General features: G+C 44.6%; 1 protein-coding gene across 18 annotated transcripts in view; it reads right to left on the bottom strand.

Annotated features, from left to right (window-relative positions):
* ZNF827 (zinc finger protein 827) overlaps positions 1-20,467 on the bottom strand; it is a 198,649-nt gene that overhangs the window by 103,049 nt on the left and 75,133 nt on the right. For 15 of the 18 annotated variants that reach the window (XR_010472373.1, XR_010472372.1, XR_010472375.1 and 12 more), the window contains one exon: positions 18,100-18,199. Coding sequence is in view for 14 of the 18 variants with exons in the window: in XM_065061919.1 (XP_064917991.1) it covers positions 18,100-18,154 (55 nt within the window). In the remaining 4 variants the exon portion in view is untranslated. Of the gene's footprint in view, positions 1-642; positions 3,755-4,371; positions 5,043-18,099; positions 18,200-20,467 lie in introns of those variants that run through there. The other 3 variants (XM_065061930.1, XM_021284042.2, XM_065061924.1) reach the window with 3 other exon arrangements.

Here is a 20,467-nt window from a genome sequence, read left to right as displayed (position 1 = left end):
TATCAATTCTACATCTCCTTCTTCAACAAAATAAATTCAACACAAGATGCCATTGCAGTTTGTCCTACATTAAACACGCTCTTCAGAAAGCAGCAGTAGCTTGAACTTCTAAACATAGCATTTAATTCTACCCAATATTGTACAACAAATGCAAACTTTGTATAAATGGTGTTGTAGCATTCATTCACAAACTGCATTGCTTACAAGCCTTCAAGGCAGAATCAAACCCCAAGGAGTATTGATTGCTACACTTAAGGCAATGTAGTGGGCTGCAGCTTCCCAAAACTTTTACTTTTTAGGCTGAACTCTTCCAAGTCACATTTGTGCAGTTCACAGGAAACAGACTTTCAGGAATTCTCAGAAAAGAAAATAAAGGCGTGAGGTAGAATGGAAAGTAAGGCAACAAGGAGAAGCAAAACGGCAAAACTGTATTTATAACTATATTTTTTAAAGATTCTGATGCTAATTGAATCTAAGCACTGAAGTGGGGGGAAAAAAAATTAATACACATACACACTCTCTAAGGAATGAGCAGAATTCCTTCAAACTTCCCAGTGAAAATGAATTGACCTGTCAAAATTAGTTGTACCCAAAAGTAATCACAAGACACACATGCACCAGGCAAATTTTTAACTTACGGACCTAACTCTGTCATTGTGAACTGAGTCCACATTGCTGTAGTATTTCATTTGGGTATGCATGAGCCGTTGTCGACACAGGAATTCCTAAAGTCCTTTCCTCATTCACTTATGTCTTAAATGAAAAAGGATGCACTTTCTCTTGTATTTCACAGAGAGTCGGTGAAAACGTTCTCCTGGCATCCACAACTAAACAGTGTCCAAAAACAGGCTTCTTTACACATGGAAATTCCACTTACATGCTAATATCAGTGTCAAAGGGCCCATCCACCTGACTGAACTCTGAGGTTTGTCCTGCTCTGAACAGGGGACTAGGCCAGACAACCTCCAAAGGAGCCTTCCAAGCTAAATTATGTTGTAAACACCACCAGTGACTGGAAGCTCAACCTTAACTCTGCCCTTTCAAACAGGTGCCACCAAAACAAAGTATTACCACATCCAGTAACATTAATTCTTCTTTTCCCTTCAACCACTGAAATGTGAGTGTCTAGCAACTTCCTTGACTCTAAATTAAATTATTGCAACAGCCTGATACATCTCTAGCAAACTCTTTTACAGAGAACTTCAGCATAGCACGTGTTTTGCCTGCGCAGTCTTCTCTTGTCAAATTACCTCTAAATTTACGAGGGCCATCCAACTAAGTCAGTGGACAGAAGTATAAAAATCAAGGTCCAAGTCAGCAGCTGTACACTGTCACTTCAAGCAGAGTGACACCATTCTTCAGTTGTATTTTGGGGTACATAAGAATTTATAATAAATTAATTATGGCCCCAAGATTCTGAGAGAATTAAGTTCCTACCTAAGTTATACTAGACTCCACAAGACTTCCCAGGCTGAGTTACATTTGCTCAGTTACATTGTAACATTAGTAAATTATCCTGTATACCAACATCCTACTATTTATTTCCCAAACAATTGCAACAGAATCCAAATCATCACAGAGAGGTTCAGTAAAATGTTACATCATTTAAGTGCACTGGAGAGCATTCATGCACCAGCAGGGACCTGTAACAAAACTTCGGAGTGAATCACAGCATAATACCCACAACGGGGCAGAGTTAAGGTTGAATACAGTATTAGCCATCTTCTTTCCAGATGCCCACAGTGCACTTCACATTCTTCTGCTATCATTAATACTTTAAAGTGAAATACACACAGTGTTCGTCTATGAAATGTATTGCTGAAACCAGTAGGAATTCTAGAATAAAACTGTTTTTTACACCGAGTACCCACTAAAGCAACGTGTTGCCAAAAAAAAATAATAATCAGTATTTATGGCATTTGCACACTGAACGCAACGGATTCCAAGGTATTTTATGAATTTGCAGAACTGCAAACTACAACAGTATTCCTACAATTCTTCCTGAATTATCCAAAATATCCAATATATATTATTATATATTATTATTATTACTGCCAAACAATAGCTTTTAATCTAATGTAATCTAGTTGTAAAAGAAAATATGTAAGGCCCATTAAAAAAAATAAAAAAACAGTAGCATTCGTGTGTGACATATAGCATGTGCGTGTCACACATGAGGAAAAAAAAAACTCCCGTGAATTAAACTAGAAAATTAACCCGAAAAAACTGCAAATTAGGCCGTGCATTTAAGAAAAACTAAACACCACACGCACAACTCGATTTGCACAATGAAGGCAATTGTTCCTTGGCCCAGAAAAAGCCCTGACTTCCCCCGGCGCGGGCGGTCAGGAGGTCGGGCCCGGGGGGAGCCTCCGCCGCAACCCGGAGGCAGGGGCAGGCAAGAGCCCGGCGCCGAAGCCGAGCCCCCGCTCCGCTCACGGGAGCGGCACGCCCGAGCGAGCTAAAATGGAGCCCAGGTTTGATGTCAGCCCGAGCGGCAGGCGGAGGGCAGCCGCACCGAGGCGGGGGCGAGGGCAAGGTCAGCCGCCGGGCCGGCCGCAGCGCCCGCCCTGCCGCCTCCTACGGCCCCGACAGCCCCTTCTCGCTTCCCCGCTCCCGCAGGGCTTCTGGCAAAACGGGGCGGCGGCGCTCGCCGTCCTCCTCCACCGAAACGCCCCTCTACGGCCACGCAAGGCCCTGCGCGCCCGGGCTTGGCCCCTGCCCCCGCCTGCCGCGCCGGGGCCGGGGCGCTGCAGAGGCGGGCGCCGCGCTCCCGCCACCTTCGCCGTGCCCGCCACCCCGGCCGGCGCTCTGCGCCGGGAATGAGCGCCGGGGCTTGGCGGCTCGGTTCCTCTAGCGGGCGGACCGCGAAAGGGCTACGCGGGGGCAAACGGCGGGAGGAGGAGAAGGAGAAAAGGAGGAGGAAGGAAAAAAAAAAAAAAAAGAAAAAAACCCCACCACTAGTCAAGCCCTTGACTCCAGCAGAAAGGAAAAGGACAGTGAAATATTTGCGGGGCTGCAAGTTCCGCCCCCCCTTGCCCCCATCCCGCCAACCCCCGCATCGACACTCGCTGCCTCGGCCCGTGTGCCGGTACAGAAGGGTGCGGGAGAAACGCTGCCCCAGCCCCTTCGCCCGTAAGGCAGAGGGGGACGGGCCGCGCTCCGCCTGCAGTGGCGCTGCCCGGGCAGGGGCCGGGGTCGCCCCGGTGAACTCCCGATGACCGAGCCCAGCTACGGCACCGGCGGTTCAGTTCTCGCCCTGTGCGGAAGGGCTGCAGGCACGCTCGGAGCAGATGTGCCGGAGACAGACAAATGACCCCTCCATCCACCCCCCGCTCTCCTTAAACCAACCCTGGGGCCAAGTAGGGGCAGGGTATTTTTAGGTCCCTTCCCCTTCGTCTCTCTCTCAATAGCTGTAGAGCGCTTAAATACAAGGGGAGGGGGGCTAGAGAGCGGGAGAAAAGTTAACTATTTTGCAAAGAGAGGAAAAAAATAGGCAGGGAGGGGGGGAGGGAGTGAGAAGGAGCAGAGCAGGGTGAGCTATGTCAGGGGATGTGTGTGTGTGCGTGTGCGCACGGGGTGCCCGCAGGCGGGAGGATCGGGATGCACTCTAGCCCTGTGCTCTGCTGCTCTCGTCTGGGGCAGCGCCGCCGAAGCCCGAGTCTCGCCTGGCTTCGCCTGACCCTTCATTTCACTGCGGCCAGGAGGAGCCCAGAGCCTGCCGCCGCCGCCTCTCCCTGCTCTGCAGGGACCTTGCCTGCCACGGTCTGCCTCCCCGCCGCCCCCGCCGGCAGCGGCCCCGGCCCCCTACAGGGTGGCCGTGGGGTCGGTGCGGGGTGCCCTCGCCGCCGCCGGCCCCCTCTGCTGCCCGCCTCCCCCCGCTCCCGGGCCGCCCAGCCCCGCCGCAACCTTTAGCCGGGGACGGACCTCTCGGCTGGTTCCGCACAAGACGCCAGCAGTCGCTTCCCCTCTCGCCGCCCTCCCCTCCGGTGCTAGCCCCCCTCCCCACCCCAATAAAACAGACCCCCCCCTCCCTCCGGCCCCAAAGAGAAACCCACACCGCCCCCCCCGCCCCCCCCAGCACAAATGCACAATCACGGGCGAGGGGAGGGAGAGGGAGGAAAGGGCGAGAGACACGAAGAAAGAAGGGGGGAAAGGAGAGAGAGAGGAAAAATTAAAAGGGCACAAGGCTGTTCATCACCAACATGGCTGCCTTAGCTCAGACCTAAAAGAGGAATAACCCAGGCTGTGTCTTTGTCAGTTTCACCTCTGTAACCCTAAACTAATGCACGAAACGACGGAGGCGGCTGCAGAGGGGAAGGAGACGGGGAAAGGAGGAAGGAAAAAATGGCAAAAAGAGGGGGCACTTACGTGAAGAGAGGCGCTTGGGCTGCTCCTGCTTCCTCCTGGGCATTTTCCCCCTTTTTTCACATTCTCCTCCTTGGTTTAACAGGAGATCAAATAAGACCGGGAGGGGGGGGCACAGACAGGCACAAAGCCGGGCCCCCCGGGGGAGCCGCTAACCGGGGCGGGTTTTCCCTTTTCGCCGGGGGAAAGGGGGCTGAAGCCGGTTTTCCCGGAGCCACCGCGAAGGGCTCCCTCTCCCCCTCTCTCTTTCTTTTTCCTCTCCCCCCCTCCAACCCGGTCGTGCACCTGGCTTGTCCCCGGTCGCAGTATCCCTCAGCGGCCGGGGATGTGCTCCCGGCGGGCAAGCGGGCGCCGGGTGCCGTGGCGGGGCGAGGGCTGGCGCGGCGGTGCCGAGGGCTGCGCCTTGCGCGTCTCCCGGCCCCTAACTAACACTAACGCCGGGATCAAAGGGCAGCGGCGGCGGCGGCGCTCACGGCTCGCCCGCGGGCGGGCAGGCAGCGAGAGGCAGGCAGGGACACACACACACCCCGGCGGGCGGGCACACGCACACACACACACACGCCCGGGCAGAGCAAAGGGGAAGGTGCCCCCGCTGCGCTCCGGGCGCGGCGCGGCGCTGCGCGCCAGCGGGGCTCAGGCAGAGGATGCGCTGCCCCAGACCCGTATCCGCTCCCAATTCGCTCTTAAAAAAGAAAAAAAAAAAAGCGAGGGGTGTGTGTGTGGGTGTGTGTGTGTAAATTTGTGGGTCTCGACCATTCGCACTGTAATTCCCTCATTTCTGGGGAGAAAGAAAATAACAACCTTAAAAAAAATTAAGACGTTTTGTCTTCCTGTGTTAGTAAAGAAAAAGCATGTGAGCGCAAAGCAAACCTTATAGGTGTGTTCAGCTATTGCTGCACAGGCACTGGAGGGGCTTGTTTGAACTCAACTTCAGTATGGGGGGGGAGAGGGTGACTAGATATAGCTCCCTTCATGCCCTGTCAAAGGTACAAAATAAACATGAAAGGGAGGTGGGCAAGTTAGCATGTGGCTACACTGTTCTAGTACCAGGTTCTGACAATCTCTAGTACAGGTTTCAAAAAGTGGGAAGAATGCAAGCAGCATGAAAAATATCACAACTCCTTGAGAAGTTTGTGTATATGGGGAGGGGGGAGGAAATCAAGATTAGGTCACCCCTAATGGTTCATTTAACTGCTACATGATACTCCTACAGTGCACACAGCAATACGAGCTTCTGAAATTTACTTTTTTTTCCTGCTATAATGCAGGTATATGAAGCTTTATCCTGAAGCAATTCCAGCATGTATTATGAAGTCAGGATAGCAGTTTTCATTAACTGATACATACATTCATTACTTCACAAATCACACATCTCTCTCCAAAGACAGACATGAAGGTGGGGGGAAAAATAAAACAAGGGATTGGGTCTCACTAAAGCACCAAAGATACTTCATGAAAGAGAAGTGCTTTCTTTATGACTTGCAGTCATTTGGATAAAAGTTCATACAGAGGTTGTTAATGATTTAAACTCTAAAACCTGCTACTGCAATTGAAGTGAAATTGTTTGAAGCATGGTTGTTTCATATAGCTCTCAGTGTAAGGAAGCTTTGAACTTATCAGAATACATAATCAAAATCATGAGTCAGATGCTGCAATTTTTTTTTTTTTAAATGTATTGTGGCATGTGTACCTGTATTTTTTTTTTTAACTTTTGACAACCTGACTCATCATTTTATCATTTTTTATCCTATCTTCAAAAACAAAACAAAAAACATTTGCAACCTAAATCTTTAAATAGCCAACTTATACTCTTAATGACCTCACATTACAATGGTTTCAAATAATATTACACCCATTTTACAGACACAATTACCTTTTCTACAGGAAAAAAACAAACAACAAAACAACTAACCAAAATTTAAAAGATTATGAGATTCTCAGGATCACTAGCATGTATGTGCAATTCTGAGGTTTAAACACATGTACAGAGTACACTTTTACTGAGACGAAACAGACCCCTTCTGACTTCAGCTGGTTTATCATCTCACAATAGAGCTAAAATACTTTAGTTTCATGGAGAGATTTACTTATTTTTAATCTAAAAGTAAAAAACAAAGTGTATAACTCGCAGAGACAGGGCTGGAGATGAATCCAAACCTTACACTTATTCATGATCAAGAGTACCAGAGTCAGAAATCCCTCAGAATATTTAGGTCCCGTCTTTGCTCTCAGGTCTCCAGATTATCCTGGCTTTGGAAATCTGTACAGCATTAGTAACGATGACCAAAAATATGAGAGGCATTCCTTGCTTATTGCTCACAAACCTCAATTTTGACATGCACACTCCTTAATTACTTTTTAAAATACACTCTAATGGCAATTATATTGAACTCAGCCACCTCTGCTAGCAGCAGCTTTCCAGCTGTCCAAATGCTCCATCTGCGTAGGAGGCCACAAAGTAGCCATTTCAGAAAGGGCAAGCGTACTGGCTCTGTGCTTTGATCCACCACTGCTGTGGCAGCCCTTCTTCAGGTGCTCTAGGAGAATGGGATACAGGAAAGACCGTATTCCATGTCATCACTCTTTCCACTCTCTATTCCTCATGCATTTCTGGCATTAATTAATGTTGACATTGTCAGCATTAATTTACAATATGCTGTTGTGTTGGTGAGATTTTTGTGTTTGTTTTTGGTTTTTCCCCTCCATCATTTGAAACCTCCTTTAAGGAAGCTGAGGTGGCTGCAGCAGACACATCACAGGAACACAGCTCTTTGAAAGGGCCATGGAGACTGGCAAGCAATGGAGCAGCACCAAATCTCTCTGAGGGTGACCTTGGCTTCGACAGACATCCCAACAGTTTGCCTAAGAGTTTAGTGGGCCAAGCCTTAAGCTGGTTCTGCAGTGTAAGAAATCCCAATGGTTGAATAAATTATCAGGGAGAAACTTTATATACTCAGGCTTTAAAGAATTTCTAATTCCATGCCTGGAAATACTCTATATGGGAACAACTTGGTTCTTCATATCTATCCTGGCTAATTGCATTACTCCACATGTTGCCCTGGTCAAGACAAAGTATCTAGCCATCATACTGAAATCAAAGACACATCAGTTCTAACTTTGCATTCCTTTATACATTGGTTAAAGGAAGATGAGTAAGGGCATAATGCCATTTAAAAAAATAATCTTCCATTATATGTTTGGTGGTATGGTAGGAAAAAGAATGAAGTAAGCTGACCATACTTTTGAACATTTCTAGTCCAAACATAAGAAAATAGTTGCAAGTCCTCCACAGATAACATAATATAAATAATGCATTGCTTCTGCAGGTCCTGCTATTAATAAGTAATGATTGTATGGCACCTTCCAAACACCAAACCTAGTTACACATATGAATTAAGTTCAGCCTCAGAAACTACTTTTGAACAAAGTAAATATTTTCTTCACTTACACACAAGAAAAATGAAACAAATAGAGCAAATAAGATTTTACACAGTAATAAATGATGTAACATTCTTAAAACCTTTGCAGATGTCTAGCATCCAAACTATCTTTATGTAATGTAACAAATACTCAAAAATGTTACTAAACAGAAATCTAACAATCAGCTGACATCCTTGCTTTATTCTTCAAAACTTTTAAGAGTTCTGTTCCCAGGCTCAGATTTCTTTTAAAAAGTGTACTGAGTGGAAAAATTGAACCATTTTAACCAGTTCTTGGGCCTCGAACCAAGCTATGGTATTAGGCCACCTCTGCTTAAAGTACAGCCTAATAAGATGCAGCCGGGTCAGCTGTGTGTCCCCAAGCAGTCAGAGGAGAGCTATTCAGGCTCCATGAGCTCTTTAAAGGTACTCCTATCTTTAGATTAATTTCATATTGAACACAGAAGGTATTTGTCTATAGTTTCTCTACCTTCAATGTCCAATATGAGGCACGCTGGTTTCCATTGAAATTATGCTCTCTCCCACACCACTTTGAGGGATACCCTCCATGGCCTAAACTCTTCCTCTTTTCTATTTTAATTGTTGTCAATGTTTCTACACTCAGCAATAACTATGAATTAATCTGGCACACAAGATTTGATTACAAACTTCTTTGGTCTAAAGCATTTAAAAGGCAAACACAGGGGATGAATAAATCCACAGGATAACAGCTCATGGATACCACCATCCGTGTTGCAAGTTCTCCGTAAACAAATAACATTAAGTAACAGATTTGTAATAATAATAATGACAAGTTACCAACTGGCAAGGCCACCAACCAGTTTCACAAAGGTCAGTAAACAAAGATCAGAAGTCATTACTATCTGATGATTATTACCTTGGGACAGATAACAAAGTGGGAGGTGGAGCTGCATAACCAGTGGATCCTAAACAACAGTCAGTTTTTTGCTTTTGTAAAAGACAACCAAGATCTCCTTCCCCAAAGTTTTCAACCTCTTCTTAAAGTGAAAGGAAAATTAAAGTGTCACAATCAGTGAACCATCACAGCAACCTAGACAAGAATTCTTTTTGCAACTATAAATCACTGGCAGTGCTCTCCCAGCTCTTCAGCTGCCCATGCCATGCTTGTGAACAGCAAGCAGACTGAATTAGGAACACTCTTCAAGACCAAGATTCTCATTAACTCCACTACAATCTTGCAGCCTCAGAGCAGAGAGGCATCAAGAAAAAGGAGTGCAATATATGCTGCATCTCTCAGCTAAACCACAGCTGGCTTCCTCAGAGTATTGTCAAACACAAGATGCTTCTAGCTGCAATGCAAATTCAACATGTTAATACTTCTTCAGAACCACAGTGTTTATGTTTTTCAGCTATTAGTATAGCCCACTACCTAGGAAAGGTGATGTAGCTCCCAATTAACAATCAAAGAAACCACACAACACAAGAAAAAAAAAAAAAGAAGAAACTCCAAACAAACAAAAAACCACACCACTAACAATACTTTAAGCTGCTAGCCTTAAACCCATGCTGATAAATAAACCTACATTTCGGAGGCCAGAAATGCTTTGTCTATAGGCCTGGACAGTGATGACATTAGTGCCCACATCTTTCTGTTGCTGCTCAAATACTATACAATGTTTCTTCAGATTTAACAAGGAGGTCTCATGATTCTTATTTTACCCTAAGTGCAGCTGGATTTTTCACTACCATAATTCACTAGTAATACCTCTTCACACCCCTTTTCTGTAAGGATATTTTGCAAAATTCACTTGAGTCTATGACTATTAGGCTTAAGACTACAGATGCTTGAAATGCAGAATTTCTCCTCCAAATGTGAACCAGCAACATCTTAACCAGTACAGATTAAATATAGAAAAAACAAATTAATATTTTACAACATAAAATACTACGCAACTTCTGAACTGATGAAAAGAATTGGTTTAGTCAACTAGAGACTGGAACACTTAGCTCAGGGCTATTAGGGTTACAAATGTAGAAACAAAAAAGGATAAATACCAGCTCTAATAATGATCTTTTTGCACAGCTTTCCATTCTCCATTACATGCATTCAAACCAATAGCTTCACCCCATCCCAAGAACAGTTTAAGTTAAATCAGAGTGAGACCCAGAGTACTCCCTCTGTCATTTTGCTTCCACTCAACATTTTGTTAGCCACTGGTTAATCAAAGGTTTAGGCACACACTTATTTGCCAACACCTGCCATGGTTTAAGACGTTACTACCCTCCTGGAGAAGCTTTACTGATTCCACCCCCAAACTGGCAAAACAGAATGTATTTGGCATCCTCATCTGCTTCAGTGTGAAGCCTTGCAGATTAGTTATGCAGCAAGGCAATAGCATTTCAATCCACAGCTGTTTGCTAAATGAAAGTGTGTCTAAGTTCCTAAACACCTTGTTACATATATGTTGAAAGGCAGAGTCTCTGCTGCACCAGCAAGGTGGCAATTTCCTCAGGAAAATCAGTTCTGGTTTCTCAACTCACTTGCTAGCTTTCTGTTAAAACACTAGAGTAATACTGAGACTGCTCTGGACTCTGAGAACTGGCAAGATCCCAAGGAGCTCATCTACCATCTAGGACTGCGCATTTACACACAACCCCTTACTAGAAATACAGCAGGAGGAAGGCAGGCACAGAAGTGGACTGTAGTGGTACTGATGCCAACTATGCCTTCTTTGCAATATCTTAATAGCTTAGAGAAGGGCAAGATCGAACAGAAAGGCAACTGGGAGACAAGAAAACATGGTGGTGCTAATGTTAAGCTCACATTAAGGGAGAGGAGGAGCATGTGGAGATCAAGCTTCTAGCAGACTTCATTCATCTGGTGTAACGAATTTCATATGGCATTCAGCTATGCTTCACCATGCTGCATGTCCCCAGTAATCAGCCCTCACCTACAGGCAGGCAGAAGGGTTTGGGCTGTCACTGCTACCTGCTGAGCACAAAGTCACGTGGCCAGATCCTCCTGTAGAGAATATATCCTTGCATTGGCACTTCCCCATTGTACAAAACAGCACAGAGGAAAAGGTTATTTGTCTTTTGAGACACTAGGAATAAAGTATAATCTTCCCAACCCCTGCTGACCCAGTTTGATGGAAATACTGTTTCTAGTCCCTACTTTCAGCAATGCTAAGGACACTCAGTGTTTTCAGGTTTGTAGTTTACAGTAAGATGCAAATTATTTGTCCATAAGAAGTAGACTAATAATAGTGTGTGTGGGGAGAAATCACACATAGAGTAGCACATGATTTCATGAGCAGAAAGAAGGAAGAGGTAATGCCTGAAGGGAAGCAGCTTACATTTCCACCCAAAAGAGCTGAGGGAGGCACCCCCAATGAGAAAGCTGAGTGAATCCTCAACAGGTTTGCAGATGATATAAAACTGGAAGGAGTGGCTGATACACCAAATAGTTGTGCTACCTTTCAGAGGTACTACTTTGACAGGCTGGAGAAGTGGGCAGAGAGTAATCGCAGGAAGTTCAAAAGGGGAAATGCAAAATCCTGCATCTAGGGAACAATAACCACAAACACCAGCACATCCTAGGGGCCTACCAGCTGGAAAGTAGCTTTGCCAAGAAGGACTTTGGGATCCCAGTAGACAACAAGCTGACTATAAGCCAGCAATGCACCCTCACAGCCAAGAAGGCCAACAGTATGAAGATCATAGCCAGCAGGCCTAGGAAGGTGACCCTCAATCCTGCACCTCTACTCAGTGCCGGTGAGGTTGTACCTGGAGTGCTGTTTCTCATTCAGGACTCCCTGGTACAAGAAAGGTGTAGACTTACTGGAGAGAGTCCAGTACAGGGCCACACTGATGCGTCACATGAGGAGAGGCTGCTGAGACTGTCTAGCCTGGAGAAGAGAAGGTCCAGGGGGATCCTACCCATGTGTACAAATATCTAATGGGCAGGAATTAAGTTGAAGGAGCCAAACTCTTCTCAGCAGTGCGCATAGACAGGATAAAAAACAATGGGCACAAATTAAGAAAAACCCAGAAAACTCAATCTGAACATAAGAAAACTTTTTTTTTTTTTTTTTTTTTTTTACTGTGAAGATGGTCAAACATTAGCACAGGTTGCCCAGAGAGGTTGCCTATACAATCCACTCTAACTGACTCTGAGCAGTGAGGTTGGACTAGATGATCCTCCCAACTTAAATGCCCATGATACAGTATTTTCACAGGACCATGTACCATTTCCTAACTATGGTCTCCATGTCTGGTCTTACAGGAGTAGTTTGCAGAATACTAAAATTCCACTCTGCTTTTTTAGCTACTAGGAGTTTTCACTGAAAACATCCTTATGATATACAGAATTCTTTAATATCCAAATACTTATTTTTAAAATTCTTACTGGCTTATGAGCTACTTCTAGCAGAAAACATTCACTAATCATTACAAAATCATGGTTAGCGTTTTACCCCCTCACTCTTCTTCCGTCAATATGGTTCCTACCCTGAAGATTTTACAAATTAAATGAAGCTACAAGATAACCGTGGAGCAGGTAGATGAGTGACTGTATTTTTAAACCCTATAAAATGCACGCACTGGAAGTTTGTTGTCTTTTTTCTTAGGTGTTTCTTAGACATTTGCAAAGCATCACTACCTCCATCTTTCAGTTAGAGACACAGACTCTGCCTCCAACAGCAGCACACAGTAGTTCAATAACAAAGCTAGATGTAGAATTTTAAGGCTGCTACTCCCAGCAAACCATTATTATCAACACATACCTGATGTGTAGGTGATGTGGCCACAGGATTTAATTGCTTTTCTTGCTAACCCGCACCCATTTTCCTTTGTGCAATTCTTGTCTTTTACCAATAAGCAGACAGTCTACTCATATACTCCATCATATGTGTGGACAGCTTGCCCTAAGACTCCTATTTCATGGAAGTAAAATTAATGAGGTACCTATATAATTACTTCTTGTTACTCATATTCTCATTTAGACTTTGGGACAAATACAGATACTGCTGTACACTGAAAAACACCCATTGATTCCAGTAGCATTATCTAAGACCTAAGGTGTTCACACAGAGGTCATGGTGGCTCTTGGCAGAGCAGCATGCTCCTGCCTCCTGAGGGAGTGTCAGTCCCATGCAACACACTCTCCCACACCTTTCTCCCTACCTGGAGCAACAAACAAATGCAGGAGTGGCAGGGCAGGAGAGTTGCCCCTCTGTTTGCTTCCCCCCTCAAAAAGCAACTGTATGAGTTGCTTGAGGGTCTGAAAATGGAAGAATATACTAGAAAGCATTTGAATGAATCTGTTTATCCCTTTGTATATGTGCCACAAAACCCCCTACATTTTTGTATTAAAGAAGAAAGTGAGGAAGAGAGAAACAGAAAGTGTTCTTAAGGTAAATGAAAGAGTAATTTTTCTGTATTTCCTACACAGGGAGGATTTTGTATGAGTCAAATCAATGGAAGCTGGCAGGAGCCTGAACAGGAAGTATTCCCTGCCTGGTCAGAAAAGGCACAGATCTCCCACTTAGTCAGTGAAGGTCATCAAGCAGAGGATAAAAGGGAAAAAAAAAAACAATCAAAAGCACATTACTATTAGAGAAGAGGTCTAGCAAGGCAGTTGACTTGTGCAAGGCCTATGAGATTTAAGATGTTTTTGCTGGGCTTTCTTGGAAATCTTTGGGAAGTTTTATTAATTCCAATGTATTGAATGGCAACTAGTGAGAAAATAAATAGGCCTTCTCGGTCTCAATAGCCATTACCTTAGGTGGCCTCTTTCCAAAGTGCCAAGAACAGTGGTCATCAGGAAACAAAACACTTTGGATGCCTCATGAACCCTACAAGAGCTGTATCAAGTCAACTCAGGAGAAAAGTACTGGAATGCTTTCATTTAAATGGAGGGAAAAAAGCAAAATCAGTGTCTTTTAAATCATCAGCTGAGTAGCGAAACAATTGAGCAAAGGGCTGAGAAAGTACTCAAATGCAGCTTTCCAAGAGAAAACAGCATTGGAGAAGGTACCGCATCAAAGCTGAGATTAGGAAGAAACTGTGTGGAACATCTTTCTGATCTTCTAATATTAAAAAAAAAAGGAAGTCTACTCAGTGGAGAAGAGTTCAGGGCTTATCAGGTTTATATGATTCATACAACCCTCCAGTTCCCACAGCTGTGATACCACATCGGACATAATTACTTCTGCTGCTCAACTGGGTATGCTAATCAAGGACGTTTGGTCAAGTCTGACCTCCACCTACTTCCCTCTCTTCCATAGCTTTTCATCAACTTATTAAAAATGTTAAGAGCTCATCACACTCTTCAGTGGAGAATATAAAAATATGAAGACAGTCATCCTCCATGCCTGACAATGTTGGAGATCTTCACAAAACATGCTGTTTTACCAAAGGTCCTGCTTGATGCTCTCAGTGCCTACACATTATTAAAAAGAACAAAGTCCAACAATTTACCTGGAGCAAGATACTCCAGATTCCAAAACACACAAAACCACCCAAATTAAAACATCAGCCACAAAGCACCCAAAATAAACCCCTGAAGATGCTGAAAAGAAGACGACATTTTAGGTTGCAAGGAAAGTCTTAACACTTGACAGCTCAAACACTTCAGCTGACTGCAATTGTCACCCCATCATGTAACAGAGAGAATATTTAACTCATAAACCTTTTACACTTAGGGGCACTCTATCTTCCCCAGGTTACCTCTGAACCATTGCCTCATCCAGTTCTTTACTCCTCCTTATTTCTCCCATTTTATCTTTATGGCTGAAACACAACCCTCCCCTTCATCCTGTCCCAGAACATTCTTCTAACTTACATGAACAGGTAAACTCTACATTATTCTTCTGATCAACCAGCCTATCTAATCCAAAGCTTCTAGCTTAATTGTTATTAAAAATCAACTGCCCTGACCAAACTCCTTCCCATCTCCAAATCGCTGTGCCTTAAACAACTTTCTGTAGTATCAAGACTTCCCTGTCCAGTGTCTTTCAAAATGGGCTCCCTATATACTCTTCAAACTGAGCTTCTCTGAAAAATTGCTCAACTCTAGGTCCCATCAACGACTCCCATTATCTCAGTAGTAGGGAAGCCTCACTGGAGACAGCATCACCAAGTGTCTTATTCTTTTTAGCTGCTCCTTGTACAACTAAACCTTGGGTTTTTACAGGCGTACTGAAGCCACCTTATACAAGAGGTGGTAATGTGACTTTGCCACCCAGTGTGGGGTGTCTGTGTGTAAGAAGCCTGAAGGGCATTAGCCTTCAGAGTTTTTTTTCTAAGGGACTGTACCTCCTCAAGCCCCAGAGTGAGGCAGCTATCCTAGCAGATACCTAGAGTGAAGGTGATTCTTTCTTGGACCACATCCAAGACTCAGGCAACTCTTCAGACCTTGCTCACCTGTCCTACAAGACAGGCAACATCCTAACTCCTGTATTCAAAATCCTGCTTGCAAAAGGGAGAAAGTCTGCTGAGGGAAAAGGCTGTGTCAATATACAGGGGATGACAAAGTCAGAAATGCAGAAAGATCAGGTTACAGGCCAGTACTTATTTCCTAAGGTTAAGAATACTGAAGATAAGATGGTGACTTATTTATGGGTGCATGAATAAAAACCCTGCACGAATTTAAGTGATTTTTACATCTTACTAAGCAAGGACAAACTCATCATTCAATCAACCCAAGACACAGCTACCTTTCCAAACCCACCACACCTTTTCTATGCATTTGAACAGAAGGAAACCGGTGTTAGTTGAGAAGAGGCACCTATAGCAGCACAGACTCTTCCAAAGCACGCTTTTGGGGTCTCTTTCCCGACGTTCTAGGGGAGCCCTTCTGGCACAGCACCCCTGGCAGCGGCCCGGCCCAGGGAGGGGCCCCTGCCTTTGCCTTTAAGAGCGGGGCGGTGGCGGGCGCCCCTCTCCGCTCCGCTGCCCTGCCGGGGCGGGGGGCCGGCGGGCCGCGCTCTGGGCATGCTCGGCGGGGCCGGCCCGGCCGCCGGGCCGCAGCGGGGCGCTGGTGGCCTCCGCTCCCCTGCCCTCGCCCCCGGGCCCCCGCGGAGGGAGAGGGGCCGGTCCCGCTGGGACCTGCGGCCCGCCCGGGGGCATCACTGCGGGCGCTGCCCGGCCGCAGGGGTACGAGCTGCCGTGAAGCGGGCGCCCTGTGTTCCCTGCCGGCGGGGCAGAGCTGCACCGGGGCCGCGTGTGAACAGGGACGTCTAACGGGGCCGTACAGCATCTCATGAGAACGCACAATAGGCAGCATTTATAGAAGTGAGTTAAGAATACAGCCCATTATATTGCGATATTAGAGGCTATTGGGGCTATTCCCGGCTCTAACTTTAGCTTTCCTTGCTTCTGTTTTTATCTCTGACTCTTACAGAGAGATGCTTAACGTGATTTTGATAGAACCACACTCCACTCACAGGAAAGAGACATCTAATTGCCTTTTTTTGAAAACAAACACCTATCCCTCCCACCCCCCCCCCAACCCAACACAAGCAAACAAAACCCCCCTACACAGATCAAAAAAACAACCAAACAAACCCACAAAACAAACAAAAAAACCACAACCAAAACCAAGTCTCCTGGAAAGGCACACAACAATCACATTACTATTTCTGCCCCTTAAATATGCTGAATCACTACAAATTAGATATTTACAACATTGCAGGCAGGCCTTTAGCTACTGTCTTGTGGAAACAGTAGTTATGTCAGCTTTTGAGTAAATTAACACAAAAATTAGGCGGGGGCGGGGGGAACAGCTCAGAAGAATTCATCAATGCCATCTTAAAAATAACCCAAGCCAGTTGGTAGTTTGTTTGTGTGGCTCAATTTGTGTCTCACCATGTATTCAAAGATGCTCTGTTTAGCAGCTAACTTTTTCCTTTTGCTTAATTAAAACAACATGAGTAGCAATGTTTTAAAGAAAACACGACAGTAGCACAGCATGTTCACGTGCACTTTTGAAGTTTCCCCGCACAGTCTACTGGGTTCTCTGTGAACTGAAGGTGTTGTCTGTCCCTTAACACCTTCCCACCTCTCAGGCTTCCCCAATCCAATACCATCTAAGATCTGCCACTGGGCTCAAGCACTTGCTTTCACTTGGGCCATTGTCACCCAGCTTCAGCTGTGGAACTGCTCATTATTAGCACAGAATATGTGAATTAACACAGAAGATGCAAATGAGACTCCAGAGGGGGTATGAATCTTGCCCATTAATCTCAAACCAGTCAAATGTGTAAATGCTAATGCTGTTAACCATTCAACTGCCAAAATTTTTTTCTGGTACTGCAATTCCTATTATCCCAGAGCTTTCTTCACAAGGTGTTTATGAATATTACTGACCACCAGGAAAGCACAGAGAACAACTGCTGCTAAAATGCACACACTCCATAGCAGCATCAGAGAAAGAATTAGACACAAAAACTGGGCTATGGATAATCCTGCTGTGGTTTAATAAATTGCTGCTCCTCAGCTGAGCTTCCCTAACTGCTCTTGCACAACCTCTTAGACTATTATAACAGCAAGTACAATGTGTTAGGCTAAAATACCTTTGTTTTACTTCAAATGTGCCAGAGATGAGAGGAGCACACAGTCAGCTACCTCATTATGCTATTGTAACCTGATGGTCTGCCATAGTCAGTACAATCCTAAAGCAGGGAGCTTTTAAAGTTCTGAATGGGAGGACACATACCGGAAATAAAGGAGTCAGTCTGAATGTGACAACTCATCCGGGATTCAAGAGCCAAATTCTCAGTTGCCACCACTAACCTTTCTTAGTTCTACCGCTTTTATTATCTTTCTGATGATAATTTACTGAGCATCTAGAAAACTGGTACTTTTACCACTGAAAACAGGGAGTGATTTCCTTGGGTCTGCACCTTCTACTTGTTCATTTTATTTTATTAAGTTGGTTATAGCAATAGCATTGCTGATGCAGTCATGTTTGAATGTGAGAAAAAGCATCACACAATGCACAAATATAGAAAAATTGCTTTAAAATAATGGGTCTTTTTGTAGCCTCACCTCTGGGACAGAATCCAGAATTGTGTTATGCTACTGAGGTCCCTAGATAGCTCATAACTGTAGGTGCCTCAGAACTGGATCTGTGACCAGCCCTCACACTGAGAAGCTGCCTAGGGCTAGTATAAAGTAGATCTTGCTCTTACTAGTTGTTTATGCATTTTCCTCAACAAGTTTCCCCATTCTACATAGTCAAATATAAGGTAATGTAGGCATACATTATCAAGTAAGTTTAAGTTACAGGTTGGAACCAGTTCCTAAAAGAAGACTGAATTTAGCTCACCTTTATCCTGGAGTTCACTAGTCAGTGGTCTGCAGTATGAAAGACTGCACGTCATCAACTTGTCTTTTAGCTTCTTCCTTTCTCCTGCAGCTCCTTTGATCTGGAAGAAAACAGTAGCAAATGTATTTTCTGAGCAGTCCAATCACTTACCACTGCCTTCATCCATGGAGGATGGTGAACATGTTCTCGATTTAGATCGAGTAAACTACAATCACTGGTCAAACTGTATACTACAGTTTGGTCTCAGTTTGACCTGGAAAAGTTAACAGTGAAAGCTAAGCTTAGGTGCTTCCACACTGAGGCTTTTTTCCCAACTGCAGTTTTAGATGTAGGCAAGGGGAAGGAGGGCTGGGGAGCTTCAGGTTTTTTGAAACAACGATTGAACACTAGCCCCTGAGCATGATCTGGGCAGACAAAAGCGTGGGGCAATTCATTGTATCTTTCCCACCACCATTTTCAATAGTTCAGTTTGTTTCTGTAGAAGAGAAACTGTAATAACCTTCCCTTGATGTTTGATGGAAGCATCCTGTAAAGATTTAGGTCAAATGCTGAGGAGCTAAAATAACAGAATTGTGGTGTTAGTCTTCAGCTACCTTCCTGTCTGTCTGCCTCAGACTGCATCTTCACTCCACAGAAGTTCTGGTCACCAGTCTCTCTGCCCCTCCATGCATCAGAGTTCCCTTCATAAGAAAACCAGTCAGACCAGAAGACAATGCACGCCAGCTGTCATTCCAGTATTCACTCAGGGGGCAATGAGACTGCTTATCCACTGACCGAGACTTACAGGTGCAGCTGATCAAAGTATTATTTTTCCTCTCCTTTTGTGGAATACCTCAGCTTTTTTTTTTTTTTTTTTTTTTTTTCTTTCAGAAGCAGGAGTTACGGAAAAAAAAAGTGAATCAAATCCTGATGTTGAAGTCCTACCAAGTATGTTCCTGTTCTGCTTCAGAGGATGAGGCCACTAGTATATAACTCGGTTTGGGGTATTCAGCTGGTCAGCTAAGTCAACACTGCTAGAGAAAATAGCTTTCTGATAATATCAACACCCCTCTGCAAACTTTCCCCAGTGTTTATTTCAAATGAAAATCAGCTTTTCCTCAGACTTAATAGGCATGACCCCAAATTTTAAGTTTCTTTTCAATGGTCCTGATGAAGCCACCAGTTCTGTGAACTTGTTTTCTAGGCTCATGTATCTTTCACTGACTATCACAGCTCTCTGGAGACTGGCTAGACTGGAAACAGAAGAGTGCTATTCTGCAAAAAAATCTCCACAAGATCTATAAACAGAAATGGCTCACATGTCAACATGAAATGAGAAAGCCCGTATTAGTACCGACATCTTACCAGCATTTTACAGAAACAACCTTTTCTGCTACAAGTCCCTATTTATTTATTTAAAATCAGGTTTTTCTACTGTACCTGAGAGGTGATCCACAAATATTTTATGCTGCTATTTAATGTACTTAGGTCAGCAAGCAGTGCCTGAGGGGCTGAGGAAGAAAGTAACACAGAACTCACCATTCATTTGCTTGAATGTTTCTTCCATTCATCCATCCTCATCAGCCAAATCCTGCTTTTTAAGTGACACATTTTAAAAGCAAGGAGCACAGGGATTTATGAGCCACACTTGCCATGCTTGAAAAGCTTGGAGAGTGGAGGAACCAGCTTCTATCAATGGCAAAAAACCTCCCAGAAGCAAACAGTCCAGCTCTAAGTAGCAGCACAACTGTTGCACATCTGCCATAATTAGTAATTATAGTGAAATCACCAATCAATGACAAAATCCTCACCCATCTGCTCCTCGCCAGGGTTTTACTTGTAGAGGCTAATAATTCTAGCTCTCATTCACCAGAGCAAGTTGTTCCAATGCCTGAGCCACTTTACTGCCCCCAAATGCTCTTTTCATCCTTTTGCCAGAAGTCAATTTTCCCATAACAGAGTCAGCAGAATTAATCATATACCTTCACCCTAGCCACTGCATTTTGCAGTCCAGGTGTTAAGACACAGGCAACCTCAGCTAGCTGCTTGTGATCCAGATTAAGTGGTTGCTGACCCATTTCTGACGCCCTGGCACCCCTTCCTCTGACTCCTGTTGATTTTACTTGCTGCCTTACTATTTCCCAGTTCAGATTTGTAATCTTATTGTTTTAGGAGCTTTTTTTCCTTTTTTCTTTTTTTTTTTTTTTTCCCTTGCTTTAAGAAACACAAAACATAGGGTGATACACTAAGCTTTTGGTGGTGCCTACACTGTGCAGATAGCAGCCTATACTAGAGGAACACAGGTAACCTATCAGAAGCTGCATGTCACCTCACAGTTCTCTCTCAAACCAATTCTGGGTAATCTAGCCACTTCATTGTTCACAGAGTT

Source organism: Columba livia, chromosome 4, assembly GCF_036013475.1.
Source record: "Columba livia isolate bColLiv1 breed racing homer chromosome 4, bColLiv1.pat.W.v2, whole genome shotgun sequence".
Classification (NCBI taxonomy): Eukaryota; Metazoa; Chordata; class Aves; order Columbiformes; family Columbidae; genus Columba; species Columba livia.
Note: the sequence above shows the minus strand (reverse complement) of the source record. Positions and strands in the feature narration are given on the sequence as shown.